The sequence below is a fragment of the Lutzomyia longipalpis genome, chromosome 3 (genome assembly GCF_024334085.1).
Source record: "Lutzomyia longipalpis isolate SR_M1_2022 chromosome 3, ASM2433408v1".
NCBI classification, from domain to species: Eukaryota; Metazoa; Arthropoda; class Insecta; order Diptera; family Psychodidae; genus Lutzomyia; species Lutzomyia longipalpis.
The window spans coordinates 21315724-21336689 of record NC_074709.1 but is presented as its reverse complement, the minus strand read 5'-3'; the positions used below and the strand labels follow the sequence as shown (position 1 = coordinate 21336689).

At 30.6% G+C, this 20966-nt stretch overlaps 1 protein-coding gene across 15 annotated transcripts in view; it reads right to left on the bottom strand.

Moving 5' to 3' along the window:
- Positions 1 to 20966, bottom strand: part of LOC129792622 (poly(rC)-binding protein 3) — a 104916-nt gene that overhangs the window by 16745 nt on the left and 67205 nt on the right. For 8 of the 15 annotated variants that reach the window (XM_055831866.1, XM_055831867.1, XM_055831875.1 and 5 more), the window contains 6 exons: positions 9781 to 9837; positions 6088 to 6204; positions 5856 to 5952; positions 5359 to 5522; positions 3357 to 3476; positions 1375 to 1506 (listed from right to left, as the gene is read on the bottom strand). In XM_055831866.1, coding sequence (XP_055687841.1) covers positions 1375 to 1506; positions 3357 to 3476; positions 5359 to 5522; positions 5856 to 5952; positions 6088 to 6204; positions 9781 to 9837 — 687 coding nt within the window. The remainder of the gene's footprint in view (positions 1 to 1374; positions 1507 to 3356; positions 3477 to 5358; positions 5523 to 5855; positions 5953 to 6087; positions 6205 to 9780; positions 9838 to 20966) is intronic. The other 7 variants (XM_055831872.1, XM_055831870.1, XM_055831880.1 and 4 more) reach the window with 1 other exon arrangement.

The window sequence follows — 20966 nt, the reverse complement described above, 5'->3', positions numbered from 1 at the left end:
AAAATTGACACAAAAAAATGGTGAAAATAATGAGTTTTTCAGTGCACCACAAAATACAATTTACAGCAGGATTCAGTGGCACAGACAAAATTCAATATATTATATATGACTAATATATAGATATATAGCAAATATTGTGGTAAAATTTCCATTGAAAGAGGCAATGAGGCAAATGAAAAAAAATGAAATTAAACAAAAAAAAATGTAGAGAAAAAGCAAAGTGAAAACTTGTTACAATATGACAGATAATAAAAAAATGTCAAAAATATAAATTGAAAAAATACATGTAGGTAAATACAGGAAATTTTCAAATATGTTTTTACCTATAATGTATCTATATATGTATATAATAAAAAGCTGTATGAAAGTAACACAGCTAAAATGGAAAATCCTTTTTTTTTTTTTTTTTTTGAAAATCAGTCCTATAATCTTGGGCAGATTGTAGTAGTTAGGCCAGAATTAATTAGTTAATTACTACCTAAATAAAGGACGTTTGTAGAATTATATCTTCCGCATTTTATATGCTTGACACAAGATGATAAAATACCTACAATTTAATTTAACTGTCCTTTTTGAAAATTATTTTGTTATTTTTTATTAGTTTTTTTTTAAACTCTCATAAGTGATCTAAGCTATAATTAAAACAACAAAAGATTAATAATCTTTGTTTTTTGGGGTTGAATGTATGTACATAAAGTAAGTTTTTCTCGTCAAATTTTAATTTTATTTTTATTATTTTTAATAAATAATCTAACTTCAAACTCTCTTTGTTCTGTACACTAAAAAAATTGTTATGAAAAGGACTTTGTTATTTGAAAACATTGAAATTAAATGTTCATAAATGCCGGAGAGATACCGAAATTCAGCTTTAATTTTTGCATTAAATGATAAATAATAGGCAAAAAATATGCTACATATACCAAATGTATACAATGTTTCGTACATTATATCTATGCATTTTATTTATCAATAATCTCTCACACTCACTCTCATACCACCATAATCCCTCTTTCTACTGTCCAAACATACATTTATGGCAGAGTCGACCAATTAATTTGGGAACGGATTAAAATGTAAATATATATAAAAGAAATATTACAATGTGGGTGAGATAATGGGGCAGTTTAGCTTCTTTGGAGGGTTTTTTGGATTGAAGTTACTTCAGGGGGGATTTTCCTCGCAAAAAAACGACTAAAATGTTGTGGTTGAATAGGGGGTTTTGTGGTTCGGAGTTGAAAGTTGGATTTGGGGGCAGAGGTATCATTTATTCATGGTAGTTCTGTTGTATTATGATTTATACATTTCTTATTTTGCAGAAAAGAAAGTGGATGGATTTCTTTGGGGGGGCAGCACCAATCAAAACGATTAACTCACATCAGGTATTTGCTGTAGATGATGTGGAGGCACTGCGGCTGGCAGATGTGCCCCTTTCAGGAGTGGATCAGCTAGACCCGAGATGCCAGCATGGAGGCCACCGGCCAACGCTAGTGGAAATACTGTGCAGGTCTAACCGACCATGATATGCGCGCAAAAAAAAAACACAGAGATAGAAAAAAAGAGAGAAAATAAATCACAGATTAATTAATATCGCAAACAACATCACTTTGGGAACTCATGGTCGTTTACGGGGTGCGGTGCGAGCAGGTAGGGGTAAATGAGGGAAAAACCGTCTATTTGGTTCACATTTTAAAATCCTTTTTTTCGGTTTAGGGAAATATAGTTTAGCAAACATTGTGGACTGGTCAGTTCATTCAGGATTGCCGAGGTTAAACAATGTGAACTTCTATATAGCAGATTTAGAATAATATTCTACATGGAGGGTACAGCGAAGGGGAGGGTAACTTAATTTACGTTTTTATGTTAGATAGTTTAATTTTATGATTTTTTTTCGGTCTACAACGTACAAAACATCATCAAAAAATTACTACCAGAGTAGTTGAAGGTATACGTATCAATCTAATCAATCACGCATACTCTAGATTTTCCAAACCTAAACCTAAATCAGTAAACTACCTATAATGAAAATCTACAAAAATACTTCTGTCCCATTTACATTCACAGCACAGAATACATCAATCGCAAACATTCTCATCTTCACTCAGTTACTTAACTTAAAAGATAGGTATATATGTACATAAAAGCAAGATGTTCTAACGACTGATATGTTGGAATATGAGGATGTTGATCACAACAGCCACACACATAGTTATTTGTCACACTTCTAAACAATTTCTTATACCTGCCGAAACATTGTGACTTGAAAGATATAGTGGTTTATTGCTATGATCACTATTCTCACATTTTTTTTTTAACTTAAGGATTATACTTCAAAATAAACTGCAATAAGTTCTAAAGTAAAAGTTTTCGCAAAACTAAACTGTGTTTTAGTGATTAGAGAACCAGCCATTTAAGGCATATTGTTGCCAAAAGGCTAAATTGCTTGATAATAATGTTTTTGTATGAAACTATCAATTTAGGGCTCGATTCTGTTGAAAATTTTTTTTTCTTACAGTTTGTCAGTTATAAGATTTTTTGTATTCCATGAAAAATATTAACAGATTTTGACAATTTGTTTCCTTCTTTAATCGTATTTTAAAGGAAAATTACTTTTCTAGAGCTCTTTGAATATATTTCTAATATTTTTCTGGAATAAAAAATCAGTTGTTTTTCTTTTATGGAACAAAAATAGAACGTTTGAAAAACATTAACTGTTAAAATCTCATAAAAACTTTTAAATTGCAAGAAAAGAAAAGATTTTTGACAGAATCTACCGCTAAATTAGAACTTCCTTGTGAAGAAAAGATAATTTTTAAATTAAGTCAAATATGTATTCATATTCTGTGTGGTTTTTAGCATATTTAAGTGTGGAAATTCTACTTTTTAAGCTCACAGAACCTACGTTAAAAAATTGTAAAATTCAGAAAATAATTAAAACCCGATAAACACAAGAAAATTTTTTTTTAAATTATTTTCTGCAATTTTATCACTTTTTTTTGCACCAATTGTCTTTCACGCACAAAATAATCAAATCAAAAATGAAATTATATAAATGTTTTCAGCTAGGGTAAAAATCTCTAATGTGGGTATGTTCTAATGTGAAAATGTTAAGTATTAATATGTCACTGAGAAAGTATTAAAATAGCTACAAGACAAAAGCAGAGTGTATGAGCACATGAATTACATTCCACCAACATGTAATCAATCACATTACTTTGCACAACTTTATTAATTAAACTTGATATAGCATCAGCTCAAAATGTTGTTTTGTTATGTGTTTGGGGAAAATTTGTATGTATATAAGAGAAGCATATGTATATATTTTATTATGTAGTGTCACCATAATTGTAATATGTTACCTCTTGAGCTGGTACCGCATAATTTCCTTGAATTGTATAAGCTTGTCCATTGGCCAGAATTACAGGACCATTCACTTGTGGTTTTGGTCGGTATGGAATTGTTGCACCCTTTGGTGGTGACTATAACAAAATATATACAAAATAACATTTTAGTTTAGAAACTTTCAAAAGAAAACTTTCTCTTAACAAAACTAAAATTGTGAATTTATAATTTATTAACAAAGTTTAAAATTAAACATTCCCCATTTATGATGTGCCTGAGAAACATCATCCTCATCTAAACATTATCTACATTATAAAAGCTCTTAAAGTGTAATAAAATCCATCCTATAAATAGGAAAATATTTTAATGAATTTTTTATTGTGTTGAACTAACTATATCGAATTATTTTCTCGTGATATATTTAGGTTCTTTTGCAATCATTGATTATTCCCATCAATTAGACTGATTGTGTCATTTTAAATTAATAAGACTATTTTAAATTTATCGCTTTTTATAAAAGCTTCTGAGCGATATATATAATACATTTATGTACATTTATGTATGTAGATAATATAAAAAAAATAGCAATTTTTAAATCAACACCAATTTTGAAACCATTCTCAATGAAAATAAAAGATTATAACAATGGACATCAATTTATTTTCATGTTCACCAAATAAATTGGCGAATTGTGATAAAGTTGCAAGCCCTGCAAGGATTTTCCCACCACAATCAATTGCCATTTATCGTTAACGCATGAATTTCCTCATCGAAAAACTATGTATGTGTATATACCGCATTTCTATTGATAAGGTGATTACAGGCAAATTGGTAAAAAAAATAAGTGAAGTAATCACTTTTACTATCTTTTAATGAAATTGTTATTTATTTTACAATTGCTTTATACGTCAAATTGTTGCAACTAAATGTAGGTATCTAATAAGATTTATTTTTAGAGGGAAAGCTCATTAAAAAGTTTTAATAAAAAAATATGAATATTCTGCACAAAATAATTAATTCTGAGAAAAGATATTGTGAAATAAAATCCTTTTCCGCACAATTTAGATGATTTAAAAACAATTTAATCGCATCTACATTAAAAGTAAAGAGTTATGAATAATTTTTAGGTTATTTTTCCATAAAAGTTTGTACGTTGGTGCGCATAAATGCTGTAAATAAATTTAAAAAAAAATGAATAAATTTTTGAATTTTCATCTTCCCTCCATGAAAACGTGTCTTCTAATGGCTCTTTTATTTTTCACCCTCCCTTAAAACAGCAAAACTGGATGGCAAAAAATACTCATTCGAACGAAATATATCATACTGAAGCAATTTTTAATTGGTGCCATTTATCACGCGATTCTAAATTTATTGCCATTTCCATCCATAAACCTTTTCCGACAGTTCTTCTTCTCATCCCTAAACTTGTCATTTAATGATAGTAGATTCAATGAAAAAAACTAATGAAAAACAATAAAATGAAAATTTTCTTTTCTCCATTTAATTCTTATTTAGTTCTAAGGAGACTTAATGAGAAAATTTCTCATTAAGAAATTTATTTGAAGAAAGAAATAAAATCCGCATCCATCAATTCTATTTTCAGAACAAGAAAACTGAATGGAATCAATAAAAGAAAATGTTCTCAAATAGAATAAAAAAAAACCTTTAAAAAAGCCAAGGAAAGATGTGTAGGACGATATTCCTACATGGGCTATAAACTACCCTTATATAGAGAGCTAACGGGTCCCGAACTGAATCGGACGAGCGGCAATGGGTTACTGATACCTATGAGTGCCTGATGAGCGGCATAGAGCTAACGACTCATCTCACTCTTTCACCCAGAGCAGTCCAACCCTAGACACACATAGTGCCACAGCTCAACGTATTATTACGGTAGAAGGGTTTCTCTACCGGGGCACATAGCATTGTTCTACAGATGTTTGTTTTAAAAATATTTTAAATATAATTTTAAATTAGGGCTCAGGGGAATAATTACGGGAAAGGTTTGTAGGAACTTACCTCCAGCATCACATAGCAAATATGATAAATACACTGAGTTATTTGATCAGCAGTACCACTTAAAGTAACAGCACGTTCAGTCGAATTTGGCAACATCTCACTAGCAACTTGAATGGAGCAGCCAGTTCCTTCACGAATTTCCTTAATTTTGGAACCACCTTTCCCTTTAAAAAAAATTATTACGTCAAATTAGTAAAGATTGATTGGAAAACTAATTTATAAATTCACTTTTGCAAATCCTTTTTAACTACTTCCAGCCTAAACTTCCCTCTTAAATTTAAAGCTTTCACATTTGAACTTTTAAAGCTTTTGGAAAAAATAACGTAGATATATCAGTTTCTTATATGATAGTTATAAGATCAACTCTTTTATTGAATGTTCGTTGAATTATTCAGAAAAACGGAATATGAATTTGATTTTCTACTTCTTATGCAATATCCCATTACATGCAAAGCATAATTTTTTTCAAGAACATGAAGGAAAAAAATATTACTTACCAATCAATGAACCACACTGACTTGCCGGTACAATCAAACGAATCGGAATCTGTGTCTTTCCACCTGGAGTATTGACATCATTGAATTGTGAACACCACTGTTAAATGAGACAGAAATAAGGGTTCAATTTGCAATGGAATATTAACTGATACGTCGTGTATAGCTTAAGATGGAAATCAGTGGTGTGAGGAAAGATATTGAGAATAAAAAAAACTGGAAAATATAAATTTACCTCTTCGAATTTCTTTGTAATGAGTGCAAATGCTTTGAATATGGCATTTGTTGATCCAGATACCGTCACAATTCTCTCCGGACATGATCCATCGGAAATGTTTATTTTGGCACCAGACTGCAAAGATAAGGAAAAAGGAATAGTTATAGGATAAAACCTTAGAGCAGAGATAAAATTTGATTTGGAGGCAAAATTTGTCTTTTTGGCACACGAAAAGTATCTAATTTCGACTTTGGACTTAAAATATAGCTTCTTTGAACGACGAAACTTTTCAGCTTTTACCTAATTAAAACGACAAAATACCTAAAAAAGATTCATTAACCCTTAGAGGATGCTGTACTTGCAACCTCAAACTTTGACCTTAATTTTCTCTTAAAAAGAAAATGTTTCCAAGATTTCTTTCTTGGGTAACTGAGTGCGCATTAGACAAAAGTTTCGTCCAAATAAGTCATTAGAGTCACAATTAAACATCACTTTGAGTCTCAATTAGACAAAATCAATAGATTTATTGTAAAATATAATCACTGTTCACACCAACAACCCCCCATAAAAATGCTTAAAGAATAAACTCATTATACGTGATTTTAGACAGCAAAGAGTACGAGATGGGGGAAGCTTTATTTGTAGTACCTACAATTAAAGTTTTCACTACTTCATTTATTTTCTTCGTTGCATTTCATTCATTATGCAACCCGCAGCTTCAGGTCCGCCGCTCCTTGATAAGTTTCTTAGCATTATACCTCCATTTTAGGACTTTTCACACACATTATTCAGCTACTTCAGCAGTGTTTAAAACCATGAATGTTGTATGTAAGAACTTTCGTCTTACGGTATCATGACTCGTCGTGTAGGGAAGTTATGTTAGGGAACACTGAAACTTTATCGTTATTAGGCAAAAAGCACAAAAATTTAGGTCATTCTCAAAACAATGATTATGGGGATTAGTTTAATTTTCTTACAAAATTATTATTTATTCTAAATATGGATTTAAAAGAAATTTTATAATATTATCTCACACATTGCGGCAACAAGTGGAAAAATATTCCCCTTAATTTGAATATTAAGTATGGCGGAAGAACTGGAGAAACTTTTAGCCACACATTTTGGGTACTCAACGAAGATGTTGCACATTAACAAAACATTTCTCATGGTAAAAAGCCAGCCGGTGATAGATGATGGATTGTGAAGAGTGTGTGAGGGTGTTTAAAATTGAATTAAAATTTTATGAAATAAAAAAAACCGCCCTACTAATGATGCCAATCCTCACGATAATTCATCATCTCATAAACGAGAGGAATTATGATTAATGAAAGTAAAAACTCATGTGCCTTATGCTCTCTATGCATTTTTTTTCTTCCCATGAGATTATGTATAACGTCATCCCGTACTGTCGCGGTTACTTGGAGTTTTTTTTTTAAATTTATTACTCAGCATTATTTGTGACTGAACTGATAGTATATTGAGGGTTAACTCTATTGTATTTCTTTAGTTAAAATATCTCTCAAGGTTAATTTAATCTTTCACCTAATTATGTATAACAAAATAAAGAATTTAAGGGCAGAATCGGAAGTTTTTTTATGACTGAAAATTCCATTTGAAGCTTTAATAGAGTACTTAAGTTCAAAGTTAAATTGTACATGAAGTGCTTTTTATTAAAGCTTTTAGAAACCATTTCTTTCGAAGAAGCTCCCAACGTTTAACATAAAAGTACGATCCTAAAGCTTTTTCAGAGTAATTAAAACTGATGTTGGACCATAAAACGTAACTCACTACGTGTCACCATGATCAATTGGTATTCTGTGAGTTTAGCACAAATTTAAAAAGAATTTTATTAATGTTTTATAACGTGACTTTTTACTGTAGCACAAGATAATGATTATGAGATTTGTGTAGTAAAGTTAACTAAAGAGATATTCATGCTGAAAAGCACAAATTTAAATTGATATTTAAGGGAGTTCCTTTGGATACAATTTTCCTCATATTGTAGGGCAAAGATGACACCAAATGCTAGGCTTTGTGGCACAGAGGGGTGGAGTTTTTATGTAAAACGTACCTACTAAATCTACGGGGCACGGATGAGAAGAGAAAGAGAGAACCCATTAAAACGCCCTTACGAATTTATAATCCTTCAAATTAAGAATGACATTGTTTTGCAAAATGATTCTGGGGGGAATGGTTGAGGATGAGAAAAATGGGATAACAAAGAAAAAACTCCACAAGAAGACAACTTAAGATGTCGACTAAAATGTCGAAGAAGTTTTTTAATCAAACAAAGCAATTATAAAATTAGCTGAGGTTTCTCGTGCACTTGTCATTCTGAGATATTTTAGCTGTTTTTCTTTCGGTACACAGCTTCTGTTAACGTCTCAAAAAGAGAAATTCATCAGATCAGACTGAAACTTGAAATGAGCACGAATTGACAAAGGGTAAAAGTATATTTAATCTCTCAAAGAATATTCAAACAATTTACAACTTATTTATATCTATTGCAATTAGACAAAGAGTGAAGTTTTCTCAAACTAATTATTTATTTTGCAGTTCACTAAAGTACGATATATCGTATTGAAGAAAATAAACAAAAAGAAAATAGAGATAGAGAAAAGAATTAAGGGGGGAAATCTTTGGGGAAATGGATGAGAAATTTATGGATGCAATCAAGGATATTAGTTCACGTGGACTCCATTTATCCTCATTCAATTGAAAGTCACAAATAGTTAGGAATACATGGGTATAAAGGATAAGAAAAACGGCAAAAGTGTGAGGAAACAGCATTTCCTACGGTTCAAAAACTCGGCACATAACTCAAACATAACTTTTCCATTGGATTGCCAGCCAGAATGAAGAGAAAAAGTTTGCTATATCTTATATTGTTTCAATTTGTTTATTGATCAATATTGAATTGGTGGATTTTATTTATTTTATTCATTGTACATAGGCATGTAGTATTTTGGTAAATAAAATTGATTTTTTGTAATTATGTTTATACGAACAGTACCATTATCCCAAAGGTGGTAAAAAGTTCCCAAGAGTCAATTAATGAAGGCATACTAAAGGAGTTCTTTAGAAGAAATAATAAATTTTATAATTGTTTTAAGGTCTTCTTTTGAGCCCATATTTTGTTGAAATGACCTTAGCAAATTCATCCTGTGTGTGTGTTGATAACTTTTCCCTAATTTAATATTGTGCTTAAATTAATTAAAACAACATGATGACTGATGTGGTTCAACATTTCCATATGGTTAAAAGTTTTCTATATTCTGAGGTGTGTTCCATATACACGAAATATACACCATGTGTTGAAAATTATGTCAAGCATGGGTGAGAAAATTCAAACTTTGACATTTTCTACTTCTTCTTTAATTACATATAACAAAATTTTAATCAAAGAGTATTTTCATACAAATATGAAGTTATATAGACGAATGTTTAAAACTTGAAGTAAGTTCTTAATAGGTACTTGCGTATTTTATCGTTTGCGATAACAATAATAAACGTGAACTGATTTTGAGGGATAAACTAATTTTATTTTATTTTAAATCAATTCTGAAGGTCCGATCCTCTTATAAAATTTATTACAAAAAAGTCAAACAAGGATATAAGAAAAGAGAAAAATATGTAAATAATAAAAAAATAAAATATTAATAAATTAAATAGTAATAAAATAATAAATAATACATAGAGTAATTTACTCACCTCTTCACGAAATCTCTTTACAATTTCACCCTTTTTGCCAATGATACTTCCTACTTCCTGTAAAAGAAAATAAAAAAAAAGTAAATTAGTATTTTTATTCAAGTAAATTAGATTCTAGGTCAAAGAGATAGATAGAATGTAATATCGATTTATTTAGTAGGTATATCCTGAGGAGGTTATGACCGATACAGATATATAGGTCAGAGGTCGAAATTTAAAAATAAGAAATTCATATTTTAATAGATTTTATATATTAAAAAAGAATAAAAGTATGAGAAAAATGAAAAATCAGGATAATAAGGAAGAAGACATATTACTGCGCGATTTACCACCTTGACAGATCAACCCGAGATGCTTTTGAGAAACGCTTGGCTGATTTCTCGGATGGTTGGTTTGTTGACGCCATCCAACCCATAACAAGATATTGTTGTAGCAAACTAAGCAATTCTTATACATAGTTCAGTTATATGTACAAAAAGCATATAGAACTTTTTCCCCTGCTTCTTTCCAACAAAATATGTTGCTCATATATAATATTTAAAAATGTAGGTATATAAACGTCAAAGAATCTTTGCAAGTGCCAGAAAAGAGATATTATACCCCTTTCTGCGCGTGTATGTCGAATTTATGTAGTCAAAACACCATCAACCATTATCATCCGGTAGTTGAAGCCTTCACAAATTTTCTCTCTTTACCGTCATAGTTGGAAGAAAGCACACCGTCGTTGGTGTCTTACTTGTGTGTGAATAACTTTTGTATATATGGGGAAACAAGAGGAGAATCTTCTAATACATATTATATACATTGCTCTATGTAGTGTCAAAAGTGTCGAGACTGGCGAGACATAAAGAATTTCAATAAACACACAACACTGGGTACATATAAATATATTTTATTTTATATTATACGAAGTAAATTGTCGCTTCGCTCTAATTTACCTTGCCATGCAAAGCAGTGATTTCTTGCAAAATTAATTTAGGTCCGAAATTGAAGGTAAATAAAATGTTTAAAATTCTATTTTTTTCAAAAAGGGATAAATTTAAAAAGGAGGGAAATTGATAGAAAAAGAATCTCTAGGAATGTACTTCAGAACGAACCCAACCAACATACCAACTACCAACAAATGCATCCTTTCTCTATATGTATAAGAGAGATATGTATTATAATGTATTTAGGTATGTATATCGTATAAATTCAAACTGATATCTCTTTTCTCATCTCACTTAAACGGCAATTGGATAAGAATAGCAAAAGACGATGAAAAGAGATATGCTAAAAATTCTCACACATCACGCCACAGTGCAACACACATATTTGTGGTTTTTGAAGGGTTTTTGGTAAGACATTTAAGTATTGTAGATATTTAGCAGTAGACAGATCTGAGCTTATACTTGATTGACTAAAATCGAATTCAAAATGTTTCACTTTTATTTATTTTTATTAATTTTTCAGATAATAAGAAAACCATAATAAAACAATAATATTATGCAATATACGAAAATTAAAGAGTTTTAGCAGTCAATATGGGGTTTGACCCCAAAATATAACCAAAATTATTTTTTTAATTATTGTAGGGCATCGTCAAGGATTCAAATAAAACGTGGTCATTTCCCAGAAAAGTTCTGGGAAATATACGAATTTCCCCGAAGAAGGTACAATAATTTAAAAACTAATTTTGATTACATTTTGGGGACGAACCCCATATTGTCTGCATAAGACTTTTTAAAACAAATTTCCCAAATAGTCGCAATGAAAAGATTTATCTTAAGATTGAGGAACTTTCTTTCAACCATACACCGCGTCATTACATTAGATGTCATTTAAAGTTTCCAAGAGAGTAAATTAGAATACATCTTCCATGGAGCCATGGGAGTGAAAATTTTAATGTTCCCAACCATTGTTGAGGCACTTCTATCAACTTTCCCTATGCATGCATGCATTCCTGAAGCTCCACACCATAGAGACACACGAAAATGGCCATTCAAATTGATATATAGCAACTCTGGGTTTAGAATATAGGAAACACACCACACAAGACAATTACACAAATCAGTTTCCTCTAGTCTGAGTCTCGAGGAATAGTTTATTTTGTGCATTGCTGAATCCCGAAACAACATCTCTTGAGGCATTCAAACTAATTACAACATCTATTGAGTGAGAGAACGACACAGTTGTTTTGGTCACTGAATCGAAATGTAACATGTAAGAGGGACCTCTTGGTATCGTTCACTTTGAATTTAGACAACACACATTATACCAACATAATCTAAGAACACCCAGTGAAGAAGATGAGATAAGGCAATTGTGCTAAAGAGATGTTAAATTTCAATGGATCGTGTCATATTAGATTTTTTTTGTATTACTCATGCGTGGATTTAACATGATTGCATTACTATTTTGCATTTTAAAACAAACTTACATTAATAGTAAACTAACAAACTGGAGAATACAATTAATTTAGAGAGAATGAGAAGAATGTAAGAACTCCAGAACTGAAGAACTATCATCAAACGTAACGATTCTAAAAAGCTAAGCTATATCGCCAGAAATTCCTACGATTAGATATTAAAAAAAAATATATTTTAAATCTGTTTTATGTACTATGTATTCGTAGTATGTACTTAATGTATACAAATTTATTGTTACCCAAATTTTATTTGATATTTTTAGTTAAATTTAGTGAAGCTGCTTGTCATCACATTAACTCACCCGTAAACCATTGTTATTTCGAGGCAGTTAGTGTTTCATAGTGAAAGATTTACAATAATTTCACTGTATTATTCTGCATTATGTCATGTTTCTCTATCAATTTATACACATAAACCGCATGATGTGGAGCAGAATATATGTATATCAAACTCCCAAAATTATGCCGCAAATCATTCAATATTTAAGCATACCTATACCTCATACTCATTGGCAAATATATAATCTGGAATTTACACGGTATTTACCTTAGAAATTATCTAAGGGGGAAACATGTGCTTCTTATTCGCTATAATCGAATAATCTCATTAATTTTATTAAGTGATCTCGAACGAATTACATATGCGTCACTGTACGTACATATGTATGTATACCTACAGATGAATTCAACTCAATGTGATTCTATTTTAGTTTGAAATTTCGTCACCAAATAAAAGAAGAATTTAAAGTTGAACACATTTCAACACTCAATTGCACTATACATGAACATTTTGCATTTTATACCGAAAATAAGCAAAAGAAAATGATGCGTAATGCGCAAAGCACTCATCTCTTACTCGATTTCAATTAGTCAATATACCACATAGGTGGCATAGCAAATATGTTAAACACAAAGAAATATGTTTTTTTATCTCTAAATTCTTCTAATGCTTCACTGGCCAGAATCTTTATTTCAGTTAACTGGTCGAGAAGTCTGATTCAAAAAAATTATTTCTTTTTACCGCGCTTCACTTTTATATACGGAGCGGACCTACTTGTCTCCGTTCTTTTTGTTATTCTTTACCAATTTTTAATTTTTGCCGCCATTGTTATATTTTCCCACATTTTCTTTTTCACCATAAAAATTCACCATCTTTGTTATCCCTCCTCAAGAGCGCGAAATTCAAATTAAATTAACGCCAATTAATTAATTAATTTTTGGTTTAATAGTTAATATTGTTTACTTTTCTATTTAAAGAAGACTTAAATCGCTTACACCAATAATTTCATATTTGAACGCAATGGGAAAAATAAGTTGATTATGCCATAATGTTTCAAACATGACATTAATTGCAACTATCAACATCTTCATTTTTTTTTTATTTCACCCACTTTTTATCACTACTTATGTACACTCTGTTATTATTGTGCCAATATGATGTTGTGGCATATGCCATCCCTAATGCAAGCACTATCATCGAGTTTGTCTCTCAGTCACTCCCAGAACCACAGTGTTATATATTATTTCCTCAAATCTTACTTGTTCACATTACCAAATACCGACTGGTTGTGGCTCAGACTGGATTATGTGTACCTTTTTTATTCTTTCACCCATCTACAGAATCTCCTATTCCTTCCCAACGTTACTATACCATTTCTAAATACAACCTAAAGCCACACAAAAATATTCCCTAACCACTCAATGTTTTTTCCCTTTTTTTTCTCGTAGTATTTCTCTGACATTTTCTTCTCAAGTCTATTAAGGGCAAAAGGAAATTTTATTTTATATATAGAGAGAAACCCCTTCTGTACTTTTTCCTGTTCCCTTTTAGACAATTTTTGTCCTCGTATCCATCCGTTGTCCCTCACAATGCATAGTCCCGCAGTGTTTATACTTAGGAAAATACAAGATAAAATGTCACATTAATGTGCATTTTATTGGAGATTTGCCAATCTAATTTAGATTTACTCTTCTATCTCACTCACATTTTTATATGTACCTCACTATCCAATATGCTTTTTGTGAGTGTATAAAATTAGAAATTCAATTTAGGCAAAGGCAAAGTATCATTCGTGAATTTGTTACTGTGATGTATCATACCTCTTACTGTTCGATAAACTCCATATTTATTCATGTTTAAATATTAAAATACAAAATTAGTTAATTCTTTAACATCTTGTGAATTGTTAAAACTCTTTGCTCAACTTATTCAAAAAAGAACTCTCTTTATATTTTTTCTTTAAAAAAAATCCAAAGTTTGCCTACTGAAAAAAGACATTTCTTCTTTTCTTTTTGCTTTGTTTCTAACTCACTTGTGCTCGCATGAACTTATGCTCAGCATTCACTTATTTACTTCCACCACTTCTTTTCGGCTGGATTTTCAACATTTTCCCACATAGAAACTTTTGCATAAGAGCATAGAGAAAAATAAATTTTTCATATAAAACTTTTAACATAAATTTACAACAGTGTCTTCATGAATATGTGCTGTACATATAAATTCTAGATATCACCTCAAATCAACCTTAAATATCAAGAAATTTTTGCACTTTAAATTTTTTTATGAAATACTTAATTCTCATATTTTTTATCGTCCAACGTTTTGAATTCTTTTTTTTTCTTATTTTTTAAAGCATTTAGTATATCTTCTTGGACAGACGGAACTTTCACAAGATATCTTCGCTTAGTTCTAAATTAATTACATAGACCGTTACTTAGCATCAATGATGCGCGTAGAAAATCTTTTGCAATGAGTCAAAGAACTTTATTCTCTATTCCAAGAGTACATAATCAACTTTTGTCTCAGCTCAAGTGTTGTTGTTTCTGATGCATTCTTCGTGTGGATGCATAAATGCTTTTTTTTATCCTTACACATAAATTATATATAGCATGTACTATCTATGTCCTATCTATGGAAAAACTCAACAATGTACAACTTCTAAGCAAACTAAAATATGAACAGAATTTTCTTTGGGATTCACGAAAATGGCAAAAATACATTCAATATCATAATTTTCCATTAGGAGAAAAAGAAACATTCAAAGTCATCAAATAAAATAAATTCCAATTTCTTGTTCTCATTTTCCTGAGGCGGGAACAAAAATAATGTGAAATATTGTATGTACGGAGTCAAGAGTAAAATCAATGATAAGTTATGAGAATGGAATCACGCTCATTTATTATTGCACTGATTCCCCTTACTATAGAGGTAGAACCTACAGAAATATCGAATTCTTGCAATATTTCATGATTTCTACACAAATGGATGGAATTTGTTAGACATTTTTTTTTGCCAATGTTTACTGCCCCCTCATCCCTCCTCTTTATGTACTACAAACAACATATATGTTTCAAATAAAAAAAATACGTGGGAACCATATTTTTTGTTTAAGATTGTTTTTAGATTTTTTTTTTAACTCAAGGATCTTCAAACTTCTTTTCACGGCAGGATTATAAAAAAATTAAAGGACTAATAAAAAAAAATTCTCCAATAGATTTGTAAAGCACCTTCAAAATCGTTACAAGAGACATGACAGTAATAGACATAATTGTTTGAAACTTAAATTTTAATCAAGAGATACTGAAATCGATATAATTAACTTGTTCTAACTATTTTCTCCACCGCAAATTCAATTGATCCCCATACACCTCAAGCCTCAGCTTTGCAAAAGCAGACCGCCAGTAGAGCGAGAATTCACTATTCTATACGGCATATCAATTGTATTCAGGTCAACTTGTACTATCTTTCACATGCCTTTCCACAATTTCCACCCCCTTTGTGGTAATAGGTGATGTGCCCTCTGAAATGAATGAATCAATTGTTCAACCTTCTGCTTGTTCATGATGCCCTCCGATGCTATATAGCCTGAACCAATCCACCCCCTCAATCTGCTACTGCAGCAATCTCTAGACATTTCAATACCCACCCATACTTCACCTACCTATGTATATGTATGCGGCACTCCCACATCAAAATCCAAACCAACCCCCATACCGTCTCCACACAATCTTCAAGAGTGAACTACAGTGGTTTTACATTTCAAATGTGATGGCAGCCTGAGAGTATCCTGAAGTTCAGACACAATTTCTCAGTTTGTCCGTTACATAAATCTCCCCTTACTCCATCTCTTTTTACTCACACATATAGTTTATACGATATTATGCCTACATATAATTTCTTTAAAAAAAAACTCTTTGATTAAGATTTTTGAGTAATTTTATAATACCAATAAATGAAGAAAAAAAAAGAAGTCCATGAATTTTCTCTCAAAGTTAGAATTATTAGAACCTATTATTGTCGTCCTAAATATTAATATGGAATAGAGACCTTGATTCTAGTCGTATAAAGTTTTATTTTCGAGTAGGCAGTTTGCTTTCTATCGAATATCTGCGACCACAGATAGTCCAACGTATTTTGCCCTAAAATCAGATAGCGTAGAGTATACGTTTCTAGAGAACTAAGTGTGCTCAACTTAAGTCGGTTCGAGTTAGTGGCCGATTTTTCTTACAAGCAGTAGCATGACAGAAACCGAGAGTAGTAGATTTCGTTTACTTATTTTTGATCTTGCTAAAACCAGAGCGGAATTGATTTTGAGCAGCCAAAATTTGTTTAAAAACAATTTTGATTAGCTGAAAGTTTTTATAAATTGAGCAGGACTACCTCGATCAATTTAAATATTGAGCAGCAGTAGTATGGACCTTGCAAAATTTTAACAGTATAAACATTAACTAGTCGTACCAGACTCTGTAGGTAGGTACAAAAAAGCTTGAAATCTTTCAAGCAACACCTGTTCTTTTCTTTAAACATAAACTAAAAGAGTTCAGTCGTATAAACAAAATAATAAGCTGTTGACTATATTCCGGATAAAATGTAATACATATTTTCATTTTAAATTGCTGAAATAGTCGTTTTTTTGTATCTTCTAAGTTTTCATAGATCTCTAAAACCTTAAACATATCTCTCTGTAACACCATTCAACGTAGAAGACTAAAATGAATCTTTCATTCTCTAAAGATTTGACTTGGAAAGTCTATCTCAACATAGTGCATACACATATTGGTGTAATTTTCATTGCTAGACAATATGCATGCGGTTGAGTGTGCTGAGTTTAGGAGGAGAGACGCTTGTTTTGCATTTGATTTGTGGTTTTAAAACGTAATCAGATTCAAAATTGGTTTTCTGATCCCCTTTTCATTCCCTTCCCACTATTTGCTTTCTCTATTCTCCATTTCATTCAATTTTCCATTCAGGAGCTCTTTTTTTCTCCTTCTTCCTTCTGATTGTTTCCCAGCACATTTCACCTCTGATCAGATAATCAAATATGTCATATAAACATTTACCATTAATCCCTCTAGTAGATTTTAGCATGAGTTATTTTAATCAAAAGTATGCAAATGTTAGTCTTCTTTGTTCTTCTACTTTTTCATTATTATTGCAAAAAATATTTGTTAAGTGTGCTTACTTTATGAATTTGACCCTTTCAATCATACGAAAATAATAATAATAATAATTTCAGCAGAAGTTTTTCGTACAATTTTGGGCTCTTTCGGCAATAACTTAATACGTCAAAAAGGGGTTTGAATGAAGATATTCATGTCACCCTGTGTAAAACAAGAACTAAAGAGGGATATAATACGTCTAAGCAGACATAGTTGAATAGCACTGCAAGAAGAATGGGGTTGAGTATATGTAGGTACATGAAAGTTGAAACTATCGAATAAATAGTTTATTATGTATGTACCTGCTTAATGAGTATAAATGTATGTAAATAATAGAAGTTGTCACTTGAAAAACAAATCATTAAAAATAGCAAGGTATTGTTTTTCTAATTTTTTTTAATTCAGTAAATAAATTTCAAAAAAAAAGGATTTTCAATTAAGATTTCAGTTTAAATTTTGGACCGACATTTCGGGCAATATAAATCCTTCCACGGGGTTTTTAATGAATTTTTTTTAAATAGTGATTGAAATTAATTATTTTATTTTATGGTTTATTTATTCCAATTTGTCGATCTTAAATTTAAAAAAATGGAACTAAAATCTTGACTTAAAATTCGCTTTTCTTAAGATATTCTTGAATTTCCACAGTCGTCCTTTCTTATCAATCAATATTGATGGATTTTTTATTAAAAAAAAATTAAATGATTGAAAAATAACTATTGAAAACAGTATTGGAGTTGAAAGCTCTGACAAGAAAGATATTTGTCCCATGAGTTACTTTTGCAGTACCTTTACTTATTTTTTTCAATATCAAACAACATCATATTGCTAATCGAACGATTAGTAAGAGGTATGTACAACATTTTAGAAGAATTTACACACTATGCTCAAAATACTTATGTACGTACAACAACCATTAAAGTGACACACAATGAAACCTACTTGGAGAGACATAGTGAGTTAACACTGTGTATCTAAAATAAATCTACAAAATGGAATAAGTCGCAAGTTCTCAATTATTATCGACATGTGAACAGAGCAATAGTAACTCATATTTTATCAAAATGTGAACAAACACTCAGAGAGAGAGGAGGCTTTTTAGTCTCACCTCAAAATGATGCGAGAGAAAATCCGTAAATTACCATTTTTAAATTAATTTGCATGCAACATCCCAGTTGGTACCATCAATCCCCGCACTGAATTTCTTTATGCTCTTTTAGTTTACATTTTCACTTTATGCACCAGCCTTTTTGCACATATAGTCATGTACAGAGTTTAATGTTCTAAATTTGAATCATTTTAAAACATACAACAAGAGAATAAGGCCATTGAACTTATAGATTTTGTACTATATAAGTAATTATATGTAATGTTACGTGTAGCATATTATGTGGATATAATGAAATAAACAAAATAAACACCATACACAAAATGATTCAGCACATTTTTCACACTTTTTCTTTTCCCAAATTTTTTTTCTAATGCTTTTTTGTCGTCAATAACTTTCAAATTGCAATATCACACTTTAAAGAAATTACTCTCAGATTAACAGCACTTGAACAGTGTTGTCATGTCAACCGATTTATGCTCAAATAAATCTCATTTACGCAATATATTAGTGCTGATTAACCCTTTAACAGAGATCTAGATAAAGGTGTGGTCCAATAATTAAGGAATCTTTAGAAGTCTTGGGAACAATTTTTGAGTTAATTTCGGAACAAAATAAATCAAAATTTTCATTGAATTTCCTAACAGTTTTAATCCTGATAGACAATAAAGAATAGCGAATGTTTTTTTTTAGACGTATCGAGCTAACCATTTTAGAAATAAGGAATGATTAAACAATGATTGAAACTTTAGGAATTTTTAGAGAGATTTCTGAGCTAATTTTGAAACAAAAAATTAAAAATTTCCAATCTTGAAAATAATTTTTTGTTCTTAAAAAAATAATTTGAAGTTCTTACATTTAACTGTCCCTTTATATACTTGAAAAACATAGGTGTTTTTAGAACATTTTTCAATGAAAACCGTTTGCTGAGTTTCAACCCATTTCAATATTTACATACCTACTCATACGTCAAGTACAGAACTGTTTTTATCAACCCCAACTATTCGTAACATGATTACCCAACGGGGTAGTTCACAAAACAATAACTCCATTTTAAAATTGAAGAAAAACTTTTCTGCTACAGAATGTGTCGCTGTTGCAATGAGTTAGTTTAGTATAAATAAAAAAAGACAAATTGAATTTGCGAGGAAAGAACTCAAGTCGATATAATGGAATTAAAAAAGTTATTTTTGTTTTAAAAACTTTTACATAGTTATTTCATATGTAAAAAATAATTTAAAATATTTTTTTTGTGTGTGAAAGTGGTTTATTTATAAAAGCTACAGAGGGCTTGGTTATAGAATGAAATACTCGCGTGTGGATCCTATTGAGACCCTCAGGTGCAACAAGAAAGGTTCTACAGTAAAAATACTGCCACATTCACTGTTCAGCTCAATATATACATTCATTTTAACTCTGTTGATGCTCTGTTACTGTTGAACTTTAAAAAAAAGAACAACATTCAACCCCAACGGAGAAAATCGAAAAAAAAACTTTTTCTTTCCTCTCATATTCCCCAACCAACACAGGTCGTACATACAAAATTCATCATCCAACACGTTATAGTTTCATGTGAGCTTCATAAATATCAATTCAATTTGAACTACAAAAGTCAGACAATGCAGTACAACAAAAAATACTACATGGAGAAGCCTCGAAAAAAAAAATAGAAAATATATGTCGCACCGAATTTGTTTGTGAAATATGAACCAACAAAAATATGGAATCAAAATACCCTAAAGGGCATATAAATATTCATTAAATTATATGTACCTATACCTACCTACTGTTGCTACATACTATGTACTAGTTTGTAAAAAAAAAAATATAAATTTTTATCATATTTTTGCGTTAAATAAATCAGAAATATTTTATAGAAATATTCAAAAAATACTTTGCAAATTGATAATATTGTATCTGTAATATCAATTAAACATCAATTTGGTCCTCATTACATTTTACCTACAAACATTTAGAGAAATAAATCTCCCATTAGATGAAATTAGCAAGACTAGAAAGAATTCTAATCTTAAATAATTGAGAGAAAAAAAAAAGAATCTGAAATACCACCTTTTTTTTAGCTAGGTATGTACACAAATTGAACATAAAAGTTGAAATTATCAACTTTTAAGTATCTCGCTTTTTTATGTTTGCTCGTTAACGATATAGCCTATCTTAATGTACCTCGCGATTGAGGCTCACTTGCTGAATCCATCTCACCTAGAGACCCTT